The 17501-nt window shown below is 42.5% G+C and overlaps 1 protein-coding gene across 1 annotated transcript in view; it reads left to right on the top strand.

Moving 5' to 3' along the window:
* Positions 1 to 1286: 1286 nt before the first annotated feature.
* CDK15 (cyclin dependent kinase 15) overlaps positions 1287 to 17501 on the top strand; it is a 35289-nt gene continuing 19074 nt past the window's right edge. The window contains exons 1-9 of the mRNA XM_074145258.1: positions 1287 to 1406; positions 2301 to 2450; positions 2600 to 2697; positions 2848 to 2927; positions 6521 to 6615; positions 7400 to 7462; positions 9422 to 9545; positions 10110 to 10230; positions 16254 to 16347. Of these exons, the coding sequence (XP_074001359.1) occupies positions 1287 to 1406; positions 2301 to 2450; positions 2600 to 2697; positions 2848 to 2927; positions 6521 to 6615; positions 7400 to 7462; positions 9422 to 9545; positions 10110 to 10230; positions 16254 to 16347 (945 nt within the window). The remainder of the gene's footprint in view (positions 1407 to 2300; positions 2451 to 2599; positions 2698 to 2847; positions 2928 to 6520; positions 6616 to 7399; positions 7463 to 9421; positions 9546 to 10109; positions 10231 to 16253; positions 16348 to 17501) is intronic.

The raw sequence follows: 17501 nt of genomic DNA, 5'->3' as shown, positions 1-17501 counted from the left end.
AATAAAGAAGGAGGCTGTGACCTACCCAGGAACCGTGAGGGATAACTAGCAATAATCCTCGGCTGGCCTTTCCCACGCCATGAACCCTCTGAGGCTGGGCACTGGTTTAAATGGGTGCACCAGGGTTTTCTGACAGGGTAATCTAGAGCTTTCCCACAGGAGAAGCCGCCTCTACATTTAGAGTGAGGGGGAGGTACGTGCGTACATACAAATGGCACACACACACATTTTACGTATGTTTTTATACATGCACAAATTTTACAAAATACGTTTAAAGTACATAATTCTCTCTACATACACGCTATCTATACGTTTCTACTTGAACAAGTTTTGCAAAGGGCCCTTTCTATGTTACGTCAGCAATGAGTGCACTATTTCTTACGTTGCCTGAAGCTTTCCTTTAAAAACCATGGTTCTGAAGACAGGTATAGGCTCTCCTTTATAAACTCTTACATTTTCCAAGGATAACTATTAAACATTTCTATTACAGAATTTCCTTTGCTAACGGGAATGAATACTCCGTATTTTTTTTTCAATAATTTTTTTTCAATTACCATGCTTTCTTCATTTACCGGCTCTCACTAACTAGCAAAAGCTGGATGATTTTTCTTCATAACAGAGTAATTCCCTCCTACTCCCTGACACAGAATGTACCTAAGATAATAATCTTCATATGAATTAAAATGTATGATTTTGTTTTGTCTACTTCTTATGCATTTATCTTTCCATTCCTTTAAAATGCAAGTGTTATTTATGCAACAGGGACAGACAGCTCCCCATGCTGACATTGCCACAGCTAAGAATGTGAATGCTAAAGCAAGGACAGTCAACATACAGCTCCTGCAGAAAGCACGACTCAGCCACACTGCTCAGCTAGCTCAACTTAAAGCCTGATGGCATATGGAACAGTAACTGTTATGGGCATGGAGGGAAGTCAAGGCCTGTTCCTGTACGAAACCTATCACTTCATTACCTAACGTATTACACCCAGCGTTGCTTAACTGAAAGAAATTTGTACAAGCAGAAAGTTTGGATTTATTGCTTAATTCTCCATCTATAGGTATGAAAAAACGTTGGCTGTTTTTGGAGGGCACGTGCCAAATGAGCTGAAATCAATGGAGCTGCTACAGGGGTGCGTGTCGGACTTTCAAAGAAAAACTGCAGAAATCACAAGACTGCTTGAGGCAGAGACCTCATGCGAGTCACATGAACTGTTACTACAGAGGGAGGGAGGAGGAGGAGCGAAGGAGAAAACAAGAGATAGATTTTAAATGAAACAGGACAACATGGGAGACATGTTGTGTGCAAGTGCTGTCAGACCAGGATGCTGCAGCTGCTGTTCAGAGAGAAGGGGCTTCCAACATACCCAAGGCCTTCAGCACGCGGAAGCAGCGTCTACAGCAGAGGTATTTAACATCACAGTATGATACTTCTGAATTGAGACAGGTTAAGCCTGAGTTCTTCCACTTCTTGTGGGAGTGCAAAACATTCACATTTGCTTCTAACTGGACAGCATCAAACTTTGCAGCGTCAGGCTTGTGCAGCTACTGAAAGAGGACTCCGTGCCTTAGATGACAATAAATGCCTTTGATGTGATGAACGGGGAGAAGATTGCACTCTAGCAAGCTCTATGCCAATGAGGGATTGTAAAACAGGGAGGGAGCCAAAAACCTACAGTTCTTGAGAAGGCAGCATGCCATGGATTGCAAATCCTGTTATATTTGAGTCAAACAATAATGCAGGCACCCATCCAATGTAGCTGCTCAGGAGCAGCCTGCAGGCTGCCTGCCATTCATTACTACTATTTTTGTAGTTTATGGCACGGTTATGCTTTATGGGCCAAATTAACAGGCTGTGTAAATTATACACTGGTGAGGGAGGGGCAAGGGGTTAAGTAGGAGGAGAAGACATAAATTTAAACTTCCTGAAATTTCACTCCTGCGTTCAGTTTTTAGTCCTGCCCTAACAGATTGCTGTCTAGAGACAGATAAATCAAGGGTAAGAAAGAATAAGATGCATTTAGAATGATACTAGTAGAAGTGTCCTCTGCAGTTAAGGCAGCTTTATCTTCATGTGTTCTCAGAGTGAGCTCTACCATTTACCAGGAAAGCAACATACAGATAGTTGCTCTCCTTACAGATGGAGCTGAGAAACCATACTGGAGATTTGTGACGGGTGGGGAGGGAAATGAAAATGATGTGAAGTGCTCAAAGCCCGTGCAGTCAAGGAGAAAGGAAAGAATCACATCAGTAAAATGGTGGCTTGCCAGTGATACAGTTTGCCTTCTTTTCCTGTGCCAGCTGTCAGGTGTAACCACAGCATCCCTTCCTCTACCCTCACTGCAGCCCCCATGGCTCCACACCCTCCAGAGTTGGAGATGCAGGAGCCAGAGGCCTTGGAGTTATGCTGATCCTTTGCAGGAGCAGGATGCCGTGGAGAGATTCAAATGGGTGAGTGTACAGCAGCCATAGAGCTAGACAGGAGATATTTCATCCTATGATTATTCCAGCCATGAATCAGTATTTAATTACTGAATGACAAGCTAGTAGCTTCTTGTTCTACCCAGCAATCTAAAATACATTCAAATTTCTTCATGAAGCAGAGACAAGGCATCCCGTTTGGAGCTGCGACGTCCTATGTACATCTAGAGAAGCTGTGTGAAGGATCCTGTGCAACTGTTTACAAGGGAATCAGCAGGTAAGCAAGGACCACCAATTCCATTATTGCCTTCCCAGTGCCAGCTGAAAGCACCCCTTTAGGGAATCTGTAAGAATGAGCTTGAAGTGGGACTGTTAATGTTGTCATGCCAAGCACTGAGATGCTTCATGTGATCTTCCACTCTGACAGGATCAATGGCCAGTTGGTGGCATTGAAAGTGATCAGGCTGGAGGCAGAGGAGGGAGTGCCCTTTACAGCCATTCGGGAAGGTAAGACATAAAGAGCTTCTTCAAACATTGGGGAAGAGCAAGGGACATCATTCTTGAAAAGCATTTGTTTAGTCCTGAAAAAGCTCCATGTGACGTCTTCCTAAGTCCTTTCTTGCCTACTTAATGTGCCAGCTGTCCTTCTCCCAAAAATCTTGGTTTCCTTACCCCTTCATGAAGTCTTTGTGCTGGGCTGGGTGAGCATCTGATGGATGGAGGGGGAACCTGCTGGCTGGTGTATTGCCTCATGACAGATGCATCCGAGCTTGTGGTAACGACAGTGCCGGCTGCAGCCAGAGCATGTCCTTTCTAGCGGTGCAGGGCTCTCTTACACTTCTGCCTGCTACCTGCTCTGTGGTTGCTCTCTCACTCCCATTTCTATACACTACCACCAAACAGCAGTTTTTGCTGCTGTTGCATTGGGCAGTTGTGGACTGGAAGTGCCCTTTGCACCAAGGTCTCTGCTTGCTGTTATCACAAATGGTGCCACTTTCCTGTGTAATGGTGGCTGATACCTGGACTATTACATATCCCAGCATAAAAAGAAATGCTTTCAATGAAACTGGTGTTTAATAACATCTCGCATTGCAGCCCAGTGAGAAATTCTCTCTATCGGTCGACTTTGTAGGGCACTGGGCAAAATGTCTGCAGCTTTCTCAATTTCTTTGAGAAAGAAGTGCTTTTGTTTAAATGCTTGATTTTGGCTGAATGTATTTACATGTCCCTACAGACTAAGTTCATAAACTGCTTGATTAAGGCTTCTATTTTTGTCTGCTCTACAGTCCCAAGAGGATCATAATCTGGTTTCTTCCTTACATAGAAATATGCAATCTTTGTGCCAGTCTGTTGTCTGGTACTAGTGAGAGCTATCAGTGTAAGAGATCACATATATTTTGTTTTCTACTCTTACTGCAGTTCAAAACTAGGGTTGATTTTGTCACCACAGGGATGAAGTGTCAGGGACCAGATGTGCCAGCTTTCACAGAGCAGCCCTAGCACAGAAGGACTCTCATACCAGTTAACTCAGAATAACGAGAGAGGTCAGTGCATCCATTCCAGGTTTATAACAGTGTAATTAAGATAAGAAAGTTTACAAAGTCCTTAGTCCAATTCTGGGTGAAAGCAGAGAGATGCCTTAATATACCTATTTACAGGATAGCTTGTGTTAGTTTCCTATACACTCATTTGCTGTGCTGCTTTTGCTCTGCATTTACATTTGTAGCCCACCAGTAAAAGAAGCCTTAAAAGCTTTATCTACGTAGAACTAATGATGCTCTAAAGATCATCACCCCTTTAACATGCTCTACTGGACAGGCTGAGAGCCTTAACTTCATTCATTATGGGAGAAAACAAGAGTGATCCTATGAAGGGTCTACTTTAAATAGATCTTTTGTGTACTGCTGAGCTTTGCAGCATCTGACACCTCAAATTTACAATGTAAGTCAGTAGCACAAACAAAGCACAAGATTTATTAACGTGGTGCATTCTCTGCTACCCTGAGGAATGGAACTCCCCTGACAAAGAGGCACTTCAATCCAGGAAGCCCCCCAGAGACAAAATGCGTTTAAAGCTCAGTTCTGGCTGCAGCACCTGACACCCCAGCAGGGGGTTGTAGAAGCAACCAAGTGAGGAGCAGTTCCCAGAGGCCTGGTTCAGGCACAGGGGCTGAATTCTCCGTTATTACTGTGGACTCTCTGTACTGCTCCTCTGGAGCAACAGCTCTGGTCATGCTGGATTTTTGAGGTATCACAGAGCCAGTTTGTATCCGCTTTCCGTAGCAGATGGGATCTAGCCAGAGTATCTTTACTGGGTTCATAGGCCATTAGGTGCAATGTGGAGCGTGTTCAAAGTTCACACTGCCGTGCACTGGAAACATACTGCTGGTAGCTAAATGGGCTAGCATCTGTACTAGAGGCAGTCTAGCTGCAGCAGCACCAAGCTCTGTGCAAGAACTAATTCATAAGTTGTGCTGTTTCCAGTAGTTATGCTGAATCAGGCATCCCTCACTGCTCAGCAGTCTCAGTATTGACATATGCTTAGGCCACAGCTGTGTAATACGGTATATCTGGCTGTAGGGCTTTTAGAACCAGGTGAAATTGTTATGGTCACAAAAGGCGAAGTGCTAATCCAGTATAAATTTGCTTTGCCAGCATGAACTCTTCAAATATCTTTTGCAGATTGTTTGAAAAACAAAAAGCAGCTTTTATCCAGGACCAAAACTCATTTGGCCTCCCACGGCCAGCGCAGGCTCTGTATTGTGTGCTTCGGCTAATTCAGCAGAAACAAGATTGTATGGTATCTGAATGAAATTTGTAGCACTGCGTGGTCTGACGGTAAACTAATTTGGTTTTGTTCAGCAGGGAGAGGCAAGTCTGGAGCAGCTCTGAGGTTATTCTGCTATGTCAGAAGCTGAACTAAAATCTGGAGTCAGGGACCCCTGTATTTGTTGAGCTTTGGGGCTTCAATCTTTGCACAATTTTGGTATAACAGCTGGCTTGGATTTTTCAGTAGTGCCAGGGATCTACACCCAGAGGAATCCCAGCTCCACCACTTCCCTGTGTCCCCTCTCTGTATGGAGCTTTGGCAACTATTGTCTCAAACCTATGGTAGTAAATGATGAAACTTTGGATTCTCTTCCCCCATAAAGATTATCTTTGAGACTTTCTGCTGAGAAGCTGCCTTCATGAATGTGTTGGTGGAGCCTGCTCCATCATAAGAAACGTAACGCAAGGCTGAAAGGCTCAGGAGACTGTAGCTTTTGTCTTAGGTTCAGTCAGTGCTCTGTGGTCTATATGGAGGCAGAGACTCTTTCATGTGCTGCCCCCTCCATCATCAGACCCTAGGTGTGCTGAGGCTTAGCAAAGGCATGTCAGCACCTAAGGACCAGGGCCACACAGTTGCAATGATGCTTTTAGATGGCCAGATTGAAAGAAAAAACATGCCAAAGTTGTATAAATACAAACAAGTTACTGTTCATTCAGTAACTTCATCATCTTTGCTCTTTGAGTTTTAAATCAGAGAAAGTAACCAATGTGCTTTATCCAAGCCAAAAGCACAGAGCTAAATTCAGAATTCGGCTTAGCATCAACAGGGATTTCTTTTGGCAGATTTTTACACCCTGATATTGCGAAGCTAGGAGCTGATAGAAACCCAGCTTTCCCCACAAGTCTCCTAAGGCCCTTGTTGAGGGCACGTGCCAGGAAGCGGATGGGAGAAGGATGGAAAGCTCAGTGACAGGCCAGGGACTGCTGCATTCTGGCTCTGGGAGCTTTTGCCTCTCGGCATTTGCCTTGAAGAAATTATTTCTCCTCAGCTGAGAAGCTGACAGCTAGGAACTGTGAACTGCTATTTCTGACAGAGGCAAGATCCCACCTCTGAGAGATGGACGGGTTCCTGCCAAGCCTGGAGCACTGATGCTTGCTTCTGTAAGGAGCTGTTCCATCCTCCTCCAAACTCAGTAGCTGCTGCTTCTTACAGAACTGCCAAGTTTGGACTATTTTTCCCCAGTTTTTATTTTCGCTGCCTTGCTGTGTGTACTGTCTCCTTCTACTTCCAGCAGCAGCAGCAAAGTTGATCTTCCTTTTGTGTTTCCTCAGCTTCTCTTCTCAAGCATTTGAAACATGCCAACATTGTACTGCTTCATGACATTATCCAGACCAAGGAGACACTAACATTTGTCTTTGAGTACATGGTGAGTTGATCTTCTCTAACTTCCTGTGGAGCTGGTACTGGGAAGTACTAGGAAATGGCTCCATAACGAATTTACTTCATTATGAGACATCTATAAAGAAACAAGTTGTAATCCTTTACTGCAATGATTGATTTTCCTTCTTGATTTCCTGCTTTCTATCCTTACTCTTTTCTTTCTGTATATGCAACAGCTGGATGCAAATATGATTCCATATCTTTTCTCCACTAGAGTGGCAGACACTATTTACCTTCACTTCTGCCTTGACAACACAATAAAAGTACTGTTCTTGAGCCACAGCATGGATAGGAAATAATGATACAAGGTCACATCCTGGTTGGGGTCAGATTTGGCAGTGACCCCAGTGTCTCACCATAACCAAGCTGTGGGTTGCTCTCCTGGGGAGGGCAGAATGCCAATAAAAAAGTTCTCAGCATGAGTCTTGCTACTTCTGTTGCTTTTGCTGATAGCTATCAACCAAATTATAAGGAAAACACAGGGGCTGTGTCTTCTTACTGCAGATTTATGATTAATTCTGGCACAAGTATGAAATCTGTTAACTATCAGCTTCAGGTCATAAACTGCTAGGATGAGGTAACGGGTCAGCCAGGTCCCTGTTTTGACCCAGCACTTCAGCACATCCTTGCGCCCTGCATCAGATCAGATGTTTGCCAAGGTGAAAAAGACACCTTTGTAGTGGTTGCGTATTTTTTCCATTTACAGAAAAGGCATTGGTAGGTGCATTTTACACTAGTAGCCTTGCCTCAAATTCTCCTCTTTTGTTTAGCACACAGATCTAGCACAGTACATGGGCCAGCATCCTGGAGGACTTCATTCGTGCAATGTTATGGTGAGTTCCTTAGAAGCCTCGTATCCATTAAAGCATGAGGAAGGGTTATTTTCCACTATGTATGGACACTGTAAATTGCTTACTAATATTTATTTGTTCCACATATGAAAAACACTTTGGAGAAAAGCTGCCTTTGATAAAGATATAACAACCTCCCTCTCAGTCTGCTAAGCCTTTTTTCAGTTACTCCCTCTTCTCATTTTCTCAGCCTGCAAGAGGACATTCAGCTTTTGTGAACGATGACATCTTGTGGCAAGCAAACAAATTTGTATCCTCTTATCATTAGAATACATTATTCATCTCTCTAATTAAAAACTCAAATCTCTCTCTCTCCTCATCTGGAGCTAGCTTCATATTTACAGTCACTTAAATCCCTTTTGTTTCTACTGCAGCTTTTTGGGATTGACTGGACCTGAGCAGAGCTGAAGACGTACCCTTACTTGATAGACTGATATTATAATAGTCTCCTACTCTCCTTTGTACACATCTTCACATTTAATTAACTTTCAGGATTGTTGCTGCACACTGACTTAAGGTTTCAGTGCAGATGTCCTCAGTGAACGCCTGGGTCCTTTTCCTGAGCAGCTTCAGTTAATTTATCTTACAGCTGTCAACAATAACTTTGTATCTTACCAAACGGCCTATTCATCTGACTTTGTCAGATCTCTCTGAAGTTCCTCACTGTCACTTCCTATCACGGCTAATCTAAATACTCCTGTCATCTTCAAATGTTGCCACCTTGTTCACATCTTTTTACAGATAGTTGTTAAGCAACACCAATGAAGTTTCTTGGGGGCCCAGATTTTAAACATCCTTAAAGCTCAGATATGTCCAAGATGCAGTGTTGTAGTTTTGGCACAGATCTCAAGGGCTCTGCTACCAGGCAGGCTTGTAAAGCACATGGAGTACATGGCTGTAACATGTACTCACTGGCATTTCTGTGAGTAAACACTGGCCAGCTGCTTGGCTTTCCTGTCCGAAATCCTCATTGTCAGCAGGAACTGACCTGCAAAATGATATACAGGTCCTTTAAGAGGGTCATCTAGCTTACTTCATTTTTGCTGGAAAATGTTGTTTGTTTTTTCTCTGAGTGATTCCTATTGAATGTGATGCAAGTATGCAAAATGTTACAGGGACACTTTCCTGGTACAAAAATGACCTATGGGTGTCACTGTTTTTCCTCCTCTTCAGATTAAGCTTCTGCTGAAAAATATCTTTTCTCTGGTGAAGTCTAATTACTTTTGCTATATTGTTTCTACCCATTGTCCAATTTCATACCTTGCTTCAGCCCAATTTATTTTACCCCAGGCCATGGTGGTGGATGTTGGATATTCCTTTCTTGCTTGCTTTCCTGCTTCATTCATCATACTTATTTGCTATATCTGTTCAAAATAGGTCCTTGTGTTTTCTCCCAGCTTGAAGGTAACAGTTCACATGTTGTCAAATAAGTCAGTTCACTGGTCCAGCTCATACTGGGAAGAGGTGGTGTGTACAGCGGCTGCAGAACTCCCTCTGCTGGTGTCAGCTGGCTGAAATGGGCAAAACTTCCAGCTTCTTAAACCTTCATTTTGCTTGACTGTAGGTCTTTGTCTTGAACATTGAAATCAGAGTATCTGCTGTTCTGAAAGGTGGGTCTGTGTTTTGGCAAGAAGTTGTGCTTGCTCCTGCAATCAATAGTCCATTTCTAAAGAAAAGTTAAATTTCCAAAATGTGCACTTAGGGACTGTACTGTAGCTGCCCTCATGACCAAATATGCCACCCCAAAAACTTCAGAAAGCTGCAGGGCAGTCATACCCATTGCAGTTTTCCTCAACCAGCTCTACTCATTTTTTTTATTTTTACTGGTTTCTTACTTGCTTTGTCTCTGCTTTGTTCCAGGAATTCCCCTGAAGGTCAGAGATTAATGTGTCAATGCAAAGTCACACAAAATCATTTCAGTTTTTTGCTGGCTTTTTCTAGCTCTTCATGTTCCAGCTTTTGCGGGGCCTGGCTTACATCCACCAACAACACATTCTTCACCGTGATCTGAAACCCCAGAACTTGCTCATCAGTTGCCTTGGTGAGCTCAAATTAGCTGACTTTGGTGAGTCACAGTTTGGATACTGCTAATATATCTGCCCAGACCAAACCTTTAGCGTGCATATAGATCTGTATCCACTGCCAATTAAGGCATAAAAGCAAAACCTCTAACTGAACTTCAGGAAACTATTTCTGTGGTCAGTACAGCCTTTCTTGCCTTTATACTGATAGGTGCAGGGAGTAACCTCATTTAAGTCAAAGCAATTACTGCCACATAAAACTGGTTTAAGAGAATTGAGAATCAATCCCTCTCTCTTCAGAAAATAATGTAACATGTAGAGTCCACAGCAATGTGCTGAACCAAAAGGCTTTCTTGGCATTGCTTTGGGACGGCTGCTTCAGTCACAAATGGTAAAGCCCTGTAAAACATAGCACATTGCTTGATCTCATCTGCCTCAGAGGTATGTTCCAGACTTTCTTTGTCAGTTGCTTGTAAACTGCATTGGGATTGCTTGTGTTTAAAGATACAAGAGAAAATAATGTCTTGTTTCCAATTATTATTATCTATGCATTGTACAGGTAGAAAGACTGTCCTAACACAGCAGTCTTGCTTTTTTTTTTTTTGCAGGCCTTGCTTGTGCCAAGTCCATCCCCAGACAGACATACTCCTCTGAAGTGGTGGCACTCTGGTACCGTCCTCCTGATGCATTGCTTGGAGCTACAGATTATTCTTCTGATCTAGATATCTGGTATTGACCAATTTCAAGGCATCTGGGGTCCCTTGGGAAAAAATAACCTTTATCTAAATTAAATTAAGTCAACAAAATTACAGCAAATGCAGTTGTAGGTAGAGGAATTAACACCTGTGAGCAGAAAATGTGCGAGCAGTGGAGTTTTGCACTGCTGGGTTCATAGAAGTTTTTGGGAATGATGTCACTACATCTCAGCTATGGATTTATATAAACCTCATCTGATAATATTTATGAGATATGTACATCTCCTTTGGTAACATTTATGAAGCATTTTCAGATCTTGCAACAGAACACCTTTGCTTAATGCACTTCTTGTTTTGTATTTATGTGGTCAGCTGAGTCAGTAGTAGCTGTCTACAGCAATGGCTTTGTGAAGAAACAATGGATCCAGTCATAACTGCACCAACAATGACTTCAGCCTTGGTATCAAAAGGTGGCACTGAAGGGTTTCTGATTGGGTCTGGAGATAGAAAGGTGTCTGAGACTTTGATTACTTCTGTGATACTTTGTCCTTCTTCTCAAAGAATGTCTCATGCACTCTGCATTTCATACAGGAGAAGGGCTATGTTCTGTTAAATCTTACCTTATGAGCTCTATCCTAAAATCCTAACATGGCTAGGAATTGCAGGAAACAAGCTGCATGTTAGAAGAGCTGAAGTCAGAGGGGTCTCTGAGGGCAGGCAGAAAGAAGAGAAGATGAGGGCTTCATTGGGGTCCCAGTGGACTTTTTGGGCTGGCCAGGATGCGTAGCTGGGCCCTAGGGTTCATCCACTTTCTGGCTCACTTCTACACCAGCCTGAGCCCACTTGCAGCAACACAGTCCAGACTTACTCATGAACAACAAGCAGCTCATGAAGCTGTAGGAGACCACCCTTATTCTGGACAATTTTGCACATGTAGATAGTACTGCTGCTTCACCGTTTCTTCAGACCAGTTAATTTTCTGTCTGTGCCTGTCACACCAGGACTTTTCTTAACTGCTCTGCAGAGTGAAAGGCTGGGAACGGGTGGGATCGCAGCAGGCTGAAGAATGTGCAGGAAGAGGGTTGGGTAAGCTTACAAACAGCAAAGCTCCAGGTCTTCTCAGGCTGTGTCCTGTCTTCTCTCCCCCACTACCCGTCACCTCTCCCCTCCAGACAGTCTCTCAGGAACGTCTGCTGAGTTTGAAGAAGATGCCTGCCTAGCAGATTGGAGGGTTTGTATTAGGCAGATACTGGTATAAGCCTGTGGATTTTTCTTCCTGAAAGTTGACCCATGTCCAAAGCCCCGGCTACGCAAAGAAAGCCTGGCATTTCTGCCTGTGCAAAACCAACATCCCTGCTACATAACTCTGCTCTAGTGTAATGAATAGCAACATAGGAGTAGTATACAAAGATCCCATCCAGCTCTGACCAGCTCTAACAGCATAGTACGCTCAGTCCCACTGAACTACATTCACACTATGGGCACCTTTGTTATAATGCCTCCTTATAATAACAACATTCAAAGTGTTTGCTCTAAAGAAAGATGTCACGCTGAGAGAATAGAGAGTACTTCGGTGAGCTCTATTCAGTAACTTCCTCTAACAAGAGTCATTTATTATCTTGATGTACACTGCATTTAAGTTCAATTTTTGTCTATTAGGAAATAATGTGAATTCACACAGATGTTACTTGTCTATTGGAAAGAAAGGGAAAAAAAACCCCTATGTCTTTTGGATGCTGCAATTTACATGAAGGCAGGTCAGAATGCCCTTGGTAATGGCATGAGACAGTGGGTGTTAAACCTTAGTTTAAAGAAACCAATTATAACAAAATAAAACATTATGGCAATTCATGCATAGCGTGCTTGAGCAGCAATACTGTCAGTGGGAGGCACATGGGAAGTGAATGAGGTCTTGAATAGATGAAGAAAGAGATATAGAAGGAGACTCACTTGCTCTTGGACTAACTAGAAAAGCTGCTTTAATCTCTCTGTATCTTTTTTTCTGTCTCTTTCTCCCTCACTATCTCTTCAGGACTTTAAAAGATTCAATTAAGGGATTTCAGGGAGACTAACGTTTCAGGGAGATTACACTGCATATCAGAAAGACTTTTTTTTTTTTTTTTTTTTAAAACACCAAGTGCTTTATGCATGTGCCGCACTAGTAGCTGCTAACATCACGAGTGCCTAAGTCATGTCTTCTTTTCAGTCAGGATTTCCTTGTATAATCTTCCATTTAAAAAAATAATAAATAAAATCACAGGAATCTTCCCAGGTAGATTTAGGAGTTCTGGTGCAGTCATTTAATATGGACCTCCCAGGCCCACTACAGCCTTCCCCCCAGCCTGGTTTGCATTGCGTTGCCCCACTATGCCAAATTGGGAGATATAAGCTAAGGGCTTCATAGTACAGACCACGCTTGGTGAGGAACAAGAGAAAGGATATATTTCTGGTTAAATATAAAATCGCAATCTCCCAATGCCAGAAAAACTGTGGGGAGGGAACTCTGAGATACCACAGAGTTATCTTAGATCTTAATCCTGATGAAGTCGTCTCTCCACTGTGTGATGCAGCACTGCAGGCTGAGGAGCAAGTGCAGTGTTCAAACCTGCCCCAGGGACTGCAGGCAGAGGCAACCTTGCTGTCTGAATCAGCTCTGTTTACGCTCACTGAAACTAAATAACCAGTTACACCTCTCCTATTACTTTAGCAGTCGCTGCCTTGCTTCACGTGTGTATCTGGCACACGCTGAAACGTCATGGTTAGGCCTCGTCCTGAAATAGCCCTTCCTCTGCCCTGGCTCTTCCCGAGGCAGCTATATGGGACTGAGTCCCTCTGAGAAAATTGTAGACTTGAAGGTGGTTAGAGGGCCTTGAAAATAAACCTCAGAGGGGTAAGAAGAAAAAAGGGGAAAAACAAAACAACACTAAGTTTAGATCTTCAGAAATTTTTTTAAAGTAAATGTTTTTGAATCATCCTCATTAACAGAAGGATCCTAATAATGCTGTCAGAGTAGTAACTGTAAATCCTGTATCTCAGAAGGAAAGCCGAGGCCTCTACCGAAAGGCTGATATGATGACTAGCACATAGTTTCCAAAGTCCTACTTTAACAGGTAGACAAAAATACCTAGGAAAAAGAGGGGGGTGCCCATACATCAGTTGTTCTAGCTACTTCTGGCCTTTTTTTTGGTCAAGAAAAGTGCATTTCATCCAGAAACACAGAGATACAAACAGTCATAATTGTCACTGATGAATCAATACAGTATCAAGCAGGCATTAAAGGCAGCTGGTCAGCTGAGTCTCCCTACAGGAAACAAAAAGCCCTTTCTTTCCAGCAGTTGTGGTTGATCTGATAGTTTTGTCTTTATTAGAGACACTGAGGTTTAAAGGCTTCCACCTATAATGGGAATAAACCAGGAATACAAAAGAGTGCTCTCCCAGAAAGTGCATTTGTAACAACAACCCACAATTGTTCCTCTCCTCAAACTGTCATCTTGTCCACCAGTGAAAAGACTGTTTTATTAGATTTGAATTCTTGAACTCTTTGCTCATGAGTAATTCTTAGCAAATGCTAGCTGAATCTAGGAAGAAAACAGCTTTCTCGTTCTTACTTCCATTTGTTGCTCTGTCTGGATTTCAAGCCTTCTCGGCAGTAACAGAAACCATAGCAGATCTGGTTTTCTGTCTGCCATGAAAGCTGTTGCCTGAGCCCTTGCAGCAGAGCAGTTAGCTCACAAGGACCACATTTATAGGGCACTTTCACTGTTACTAGCCCCTTTTCCTTAGTAACTGCTGTGTACCTCCAGTTCCCAAACCCTCAGTGTCTTAAATTCAATTTAGGAAACAGCACAGCCAGCACTGTTTGTTAGAAAGAATCTCTACAGAAGGTCTAGTTGCGTCTGTCTCATTTAGGGGCTGTAGTGAATTCATACAAAGTTTCTGCTGTTGCCATTTCTAGCTGAGATATCAGAACCCAAACTGTGGGTGAGTGTCAGGATCATTTGCTCCAGAACCACATAGAGCTGATTCTCTTCTTCTTACAAACCAAGAGGACCTAAATCACTTTGACCATATACAGTTAAACTTGTGCAATGGGATGAGTGGATTACAGCAGCCCCTGTGGTTGCAAAATAGGGTGAGCCATTTGGGCATGTGCATTGGCTGTGAAAACAGAGGGTTGGTATGACACTGGTCTCAGTAGAATCAATCTGTGGGCTCCAGAATAATATCTAGTGATGTGGTAGTGCTATGAAACACAAAAAAAAAATCTAAGTTGCAAAAGCTGTGGTTTAGGTTTCATGACGCCTGGACCCTGTAAGAGCATATTAAACAAGTATGGAGCTAAGCCCACAAGACCACAAGGTTAGGGTACAGGAAGCTAAGGGAAAGCGCAGCACAGATGTTTGTGAAAACAGCACTAGATATGGATCTGCAAACAGGCTTGGCATCACCTGATGCGCAAGGATGACCAAAATGAATACCACAGATGAGTTGCATGTCAGGCTTACAACTGACCAAAGCCAGGTGGGAATCTACAGTATTGCAAAAACAAAGTGCAAGGGGTAACGTAACAGTACAGATGACCAGAAGAGATTACTAGTTGTAGCTCAGCAAGCGAAAATAATACTTTCAGAGTCTGTTAAACAAAACTGGGTTTTCAACATCTGAGCTTAAAGGACTCAAATTTGCTATAACCAAAGAAGGTTGAGACTGAAGCCTGAAAAGTTGGGATCAGGCATACTGAAAAGACAGGAAACCTAGAAAAAATTTGGAGGAAAAAGTTTAAAAAGTAAATGAGCAGAATTTCACACCATACAATAAGAGATGTAAATACTTGCAAAGAGGTAAATCTACTCTGACCACAACTATTTCATCATTATTGCCAGCAGGACAAATCCACCTTAGTAAAGTTAAGCAGTTTTTAGAGTTTGTTTGTTTTGGTTTTCTTAAGCTGGCTGGTTTGCTTTGGCACAAGTGCAGAGCAGGGAATGGCATAAAAATAAGAATACTTTAACTTGCTATTGTCACTGAGTTCTTTATGCTATGAAATCTTGCCTTCCGTTTTCCAGTGAAGAGCTAATTTCTTCTGAAGGAAAAATTGCTCCAGTGGTTAGTGCCTCTGTGTTCTTTCTGCATCTAATGTATCCTTCAACTGCTGTGTAGTAGTTCCCTGTTTGTCTTTCCTACTGTTATCACTCCAATTTTGCACCTTTTTTTCATGGAAAACAACCTAGTATTCCACAGGCTTCTGCCACAAACATCTTTTTTGGATGGATTTGTAACAGCATAAATTGAAAGAGACCTGAAACAGATTGTTTGGTGCTGGAAAAAAAGATGGTGCTTAGTGGGTTTCTTTTCCAAGGATATCACCTGTCTTGTCTTGCTGGTGAAGGGTGGGGTTTTTTAGTGGATAGTGCTGATGAGAAAAAGGAGATGGGAACAGACTTATGTGGAACTTTGACTGCTTTATTTTTTTCTAAAATCCTGGAGGGATATGAATGTCATGAATCTCTAGCCTGCTCCCACCCTATTTGACTTGTCAGCTTTTTAATTCAAGTGTTTCAATCTGTAGAACTTGGATGAGGTTAATGATACCACATACAACTTGCAACAAGTGCCAGTTTTAAGTGCTTAGAACAGCGCTGCAAGACCACGGATGTATAAGATGGCCCTTCCCAAAGGAAACCTTCCTGACTTTCCACAATCAGTAGGGTTTTTTTATAATGTTACATCCTGCCTACCACTGTACTGTAGAGGTATATCAGCCTTCACTGAAGCCTGTGTTTATTTACACGTATACAAACACCCCGCATCCTGCACACACTCTTACTAGATGACATGAGGTGGGTATACAATACCTACACAACAGACTGGTACTTTTCAGACTCCAGTTGCAAAGTATATAGGGTTTGCAGCTTCTGTCAGGATTTCTGCAGTTACAAATCAGGATTTCTAAATTTCTATTCCAACAACTACCTCTCTTCCTTTCTCCCCTGCCCATCTCAACAATCATATATATGTAATGTACATGAATGAGTTAATACCTTGGGTTTCTTGCAGGAGTGCAGGCTGTATATTTGTTGAAATGATCCAGGGCCAGCCAATATTTGCAGGAACTTCTGGTACTTGTGAACAGCTGGCAAAGATCTGGGAGGTGAGTAAAATATAGCACGAAATGGGAGAGAAAAAGAATATGTTGCTCCAGCCCCTTACTTAATTTTGAAGTCCTAAGCATAGGTCCTATGAATAGCAGAAATAATTTGGTCCAATCTGCCAAGTTCATAGGAGACTTTGTAACCCATTTTACATCTGGCAACTTTCTTCCAGAGACAGGAGTAAATCAAATGACTTTCCTTTGATGTTTGTCATCTCATCAAAAATTTAAAGCCAATTAAAATGACATCAAATTGAGGAAGGCATAAAAGGTGTGCAGGTACTGCAAATTCTATTCCTTCTTGTTAAATCCTTTACTTACTGTAGGATACAGCACACCATATTCTCACAAAGGAGCTCTAATACCGCTCTTAAACTGCCTTGAAAATGGCAAGACCCTGAGGTTTTTCAGAGATCCTTCTTCATTTTAACTTGGAACATTTTGTATCATCCAGTTTATGGTGCAGCCCTGGAGACTGCTTTGGCATAATGGAAAGTGTGAGATTACTTTATAAAGGCAGCAGTGAGTGAGAGCAGACGTACTCGGGAACCTCTTAAGCCATTTTTTCTGCTGGGGAAACTGAAACAGAGCCACATCCTTTGTGCAGCTTGGTAGAACCGAGGCAGTTACCAGCACTAGCGGATTCTGTATGTTCCTTACTGCTTGCTGCTGACCCTCTTACTGATTCTTCAGGAAGATCAGCCTATAGATTCCTATTGGGTTTTGCTGTAGGTGTCTGCCTTTCGCATCTCCTCCCAGGGATTTACTCTTCTGCATAGAGTTCTTCCCCAGACGTGTATTTTCAAAGGGTAAAGTACAGAAAACTGAAATTTGGAAAGTGGTGAGGAAGAACTTTATAGCCTCAAGTATCTGTAAGTCAGATTTTTCCTTCTTAATCCCTTCATCCAGAAACAGTCCTGGTAGGGCTTTCCTCTCTGCTTTTAGTTAAAATGTGATAAAAAGACAGACAAGGGTGTCCAGTTCTTAGACTTGAGTTCAGCCCATTTAAATAAATGCTGAACTTCTCTTTCATAGAGAGTGGAAAAAAAAAAAAAGAATTATTGTGGAAGAAAAAATAATCCATACTTGGCCAATTAACAGGGTTCAAAGCCAGGGCAGGGCCCAGTTTCCCAGACTGTGAATGAAGGGTATCC

This window comes from Numenius arquata, chromosome 3 (genome assembly GCF_964106895.1).
Source record: "Numenius arquata chromosome 3, bNumArq3.hap1.1, whole genome shotgun sequence".
In the NCBI taxonomy this organism is placed as follows: Eukaryota; Metazoa; Chordata; class Aves; order Charadriiformes; family Scolopacidae; genus Numenius; species Numenius arquata.
This window is presented reverse-complemented; position numbering and strand designations above follow the sequence as displayed.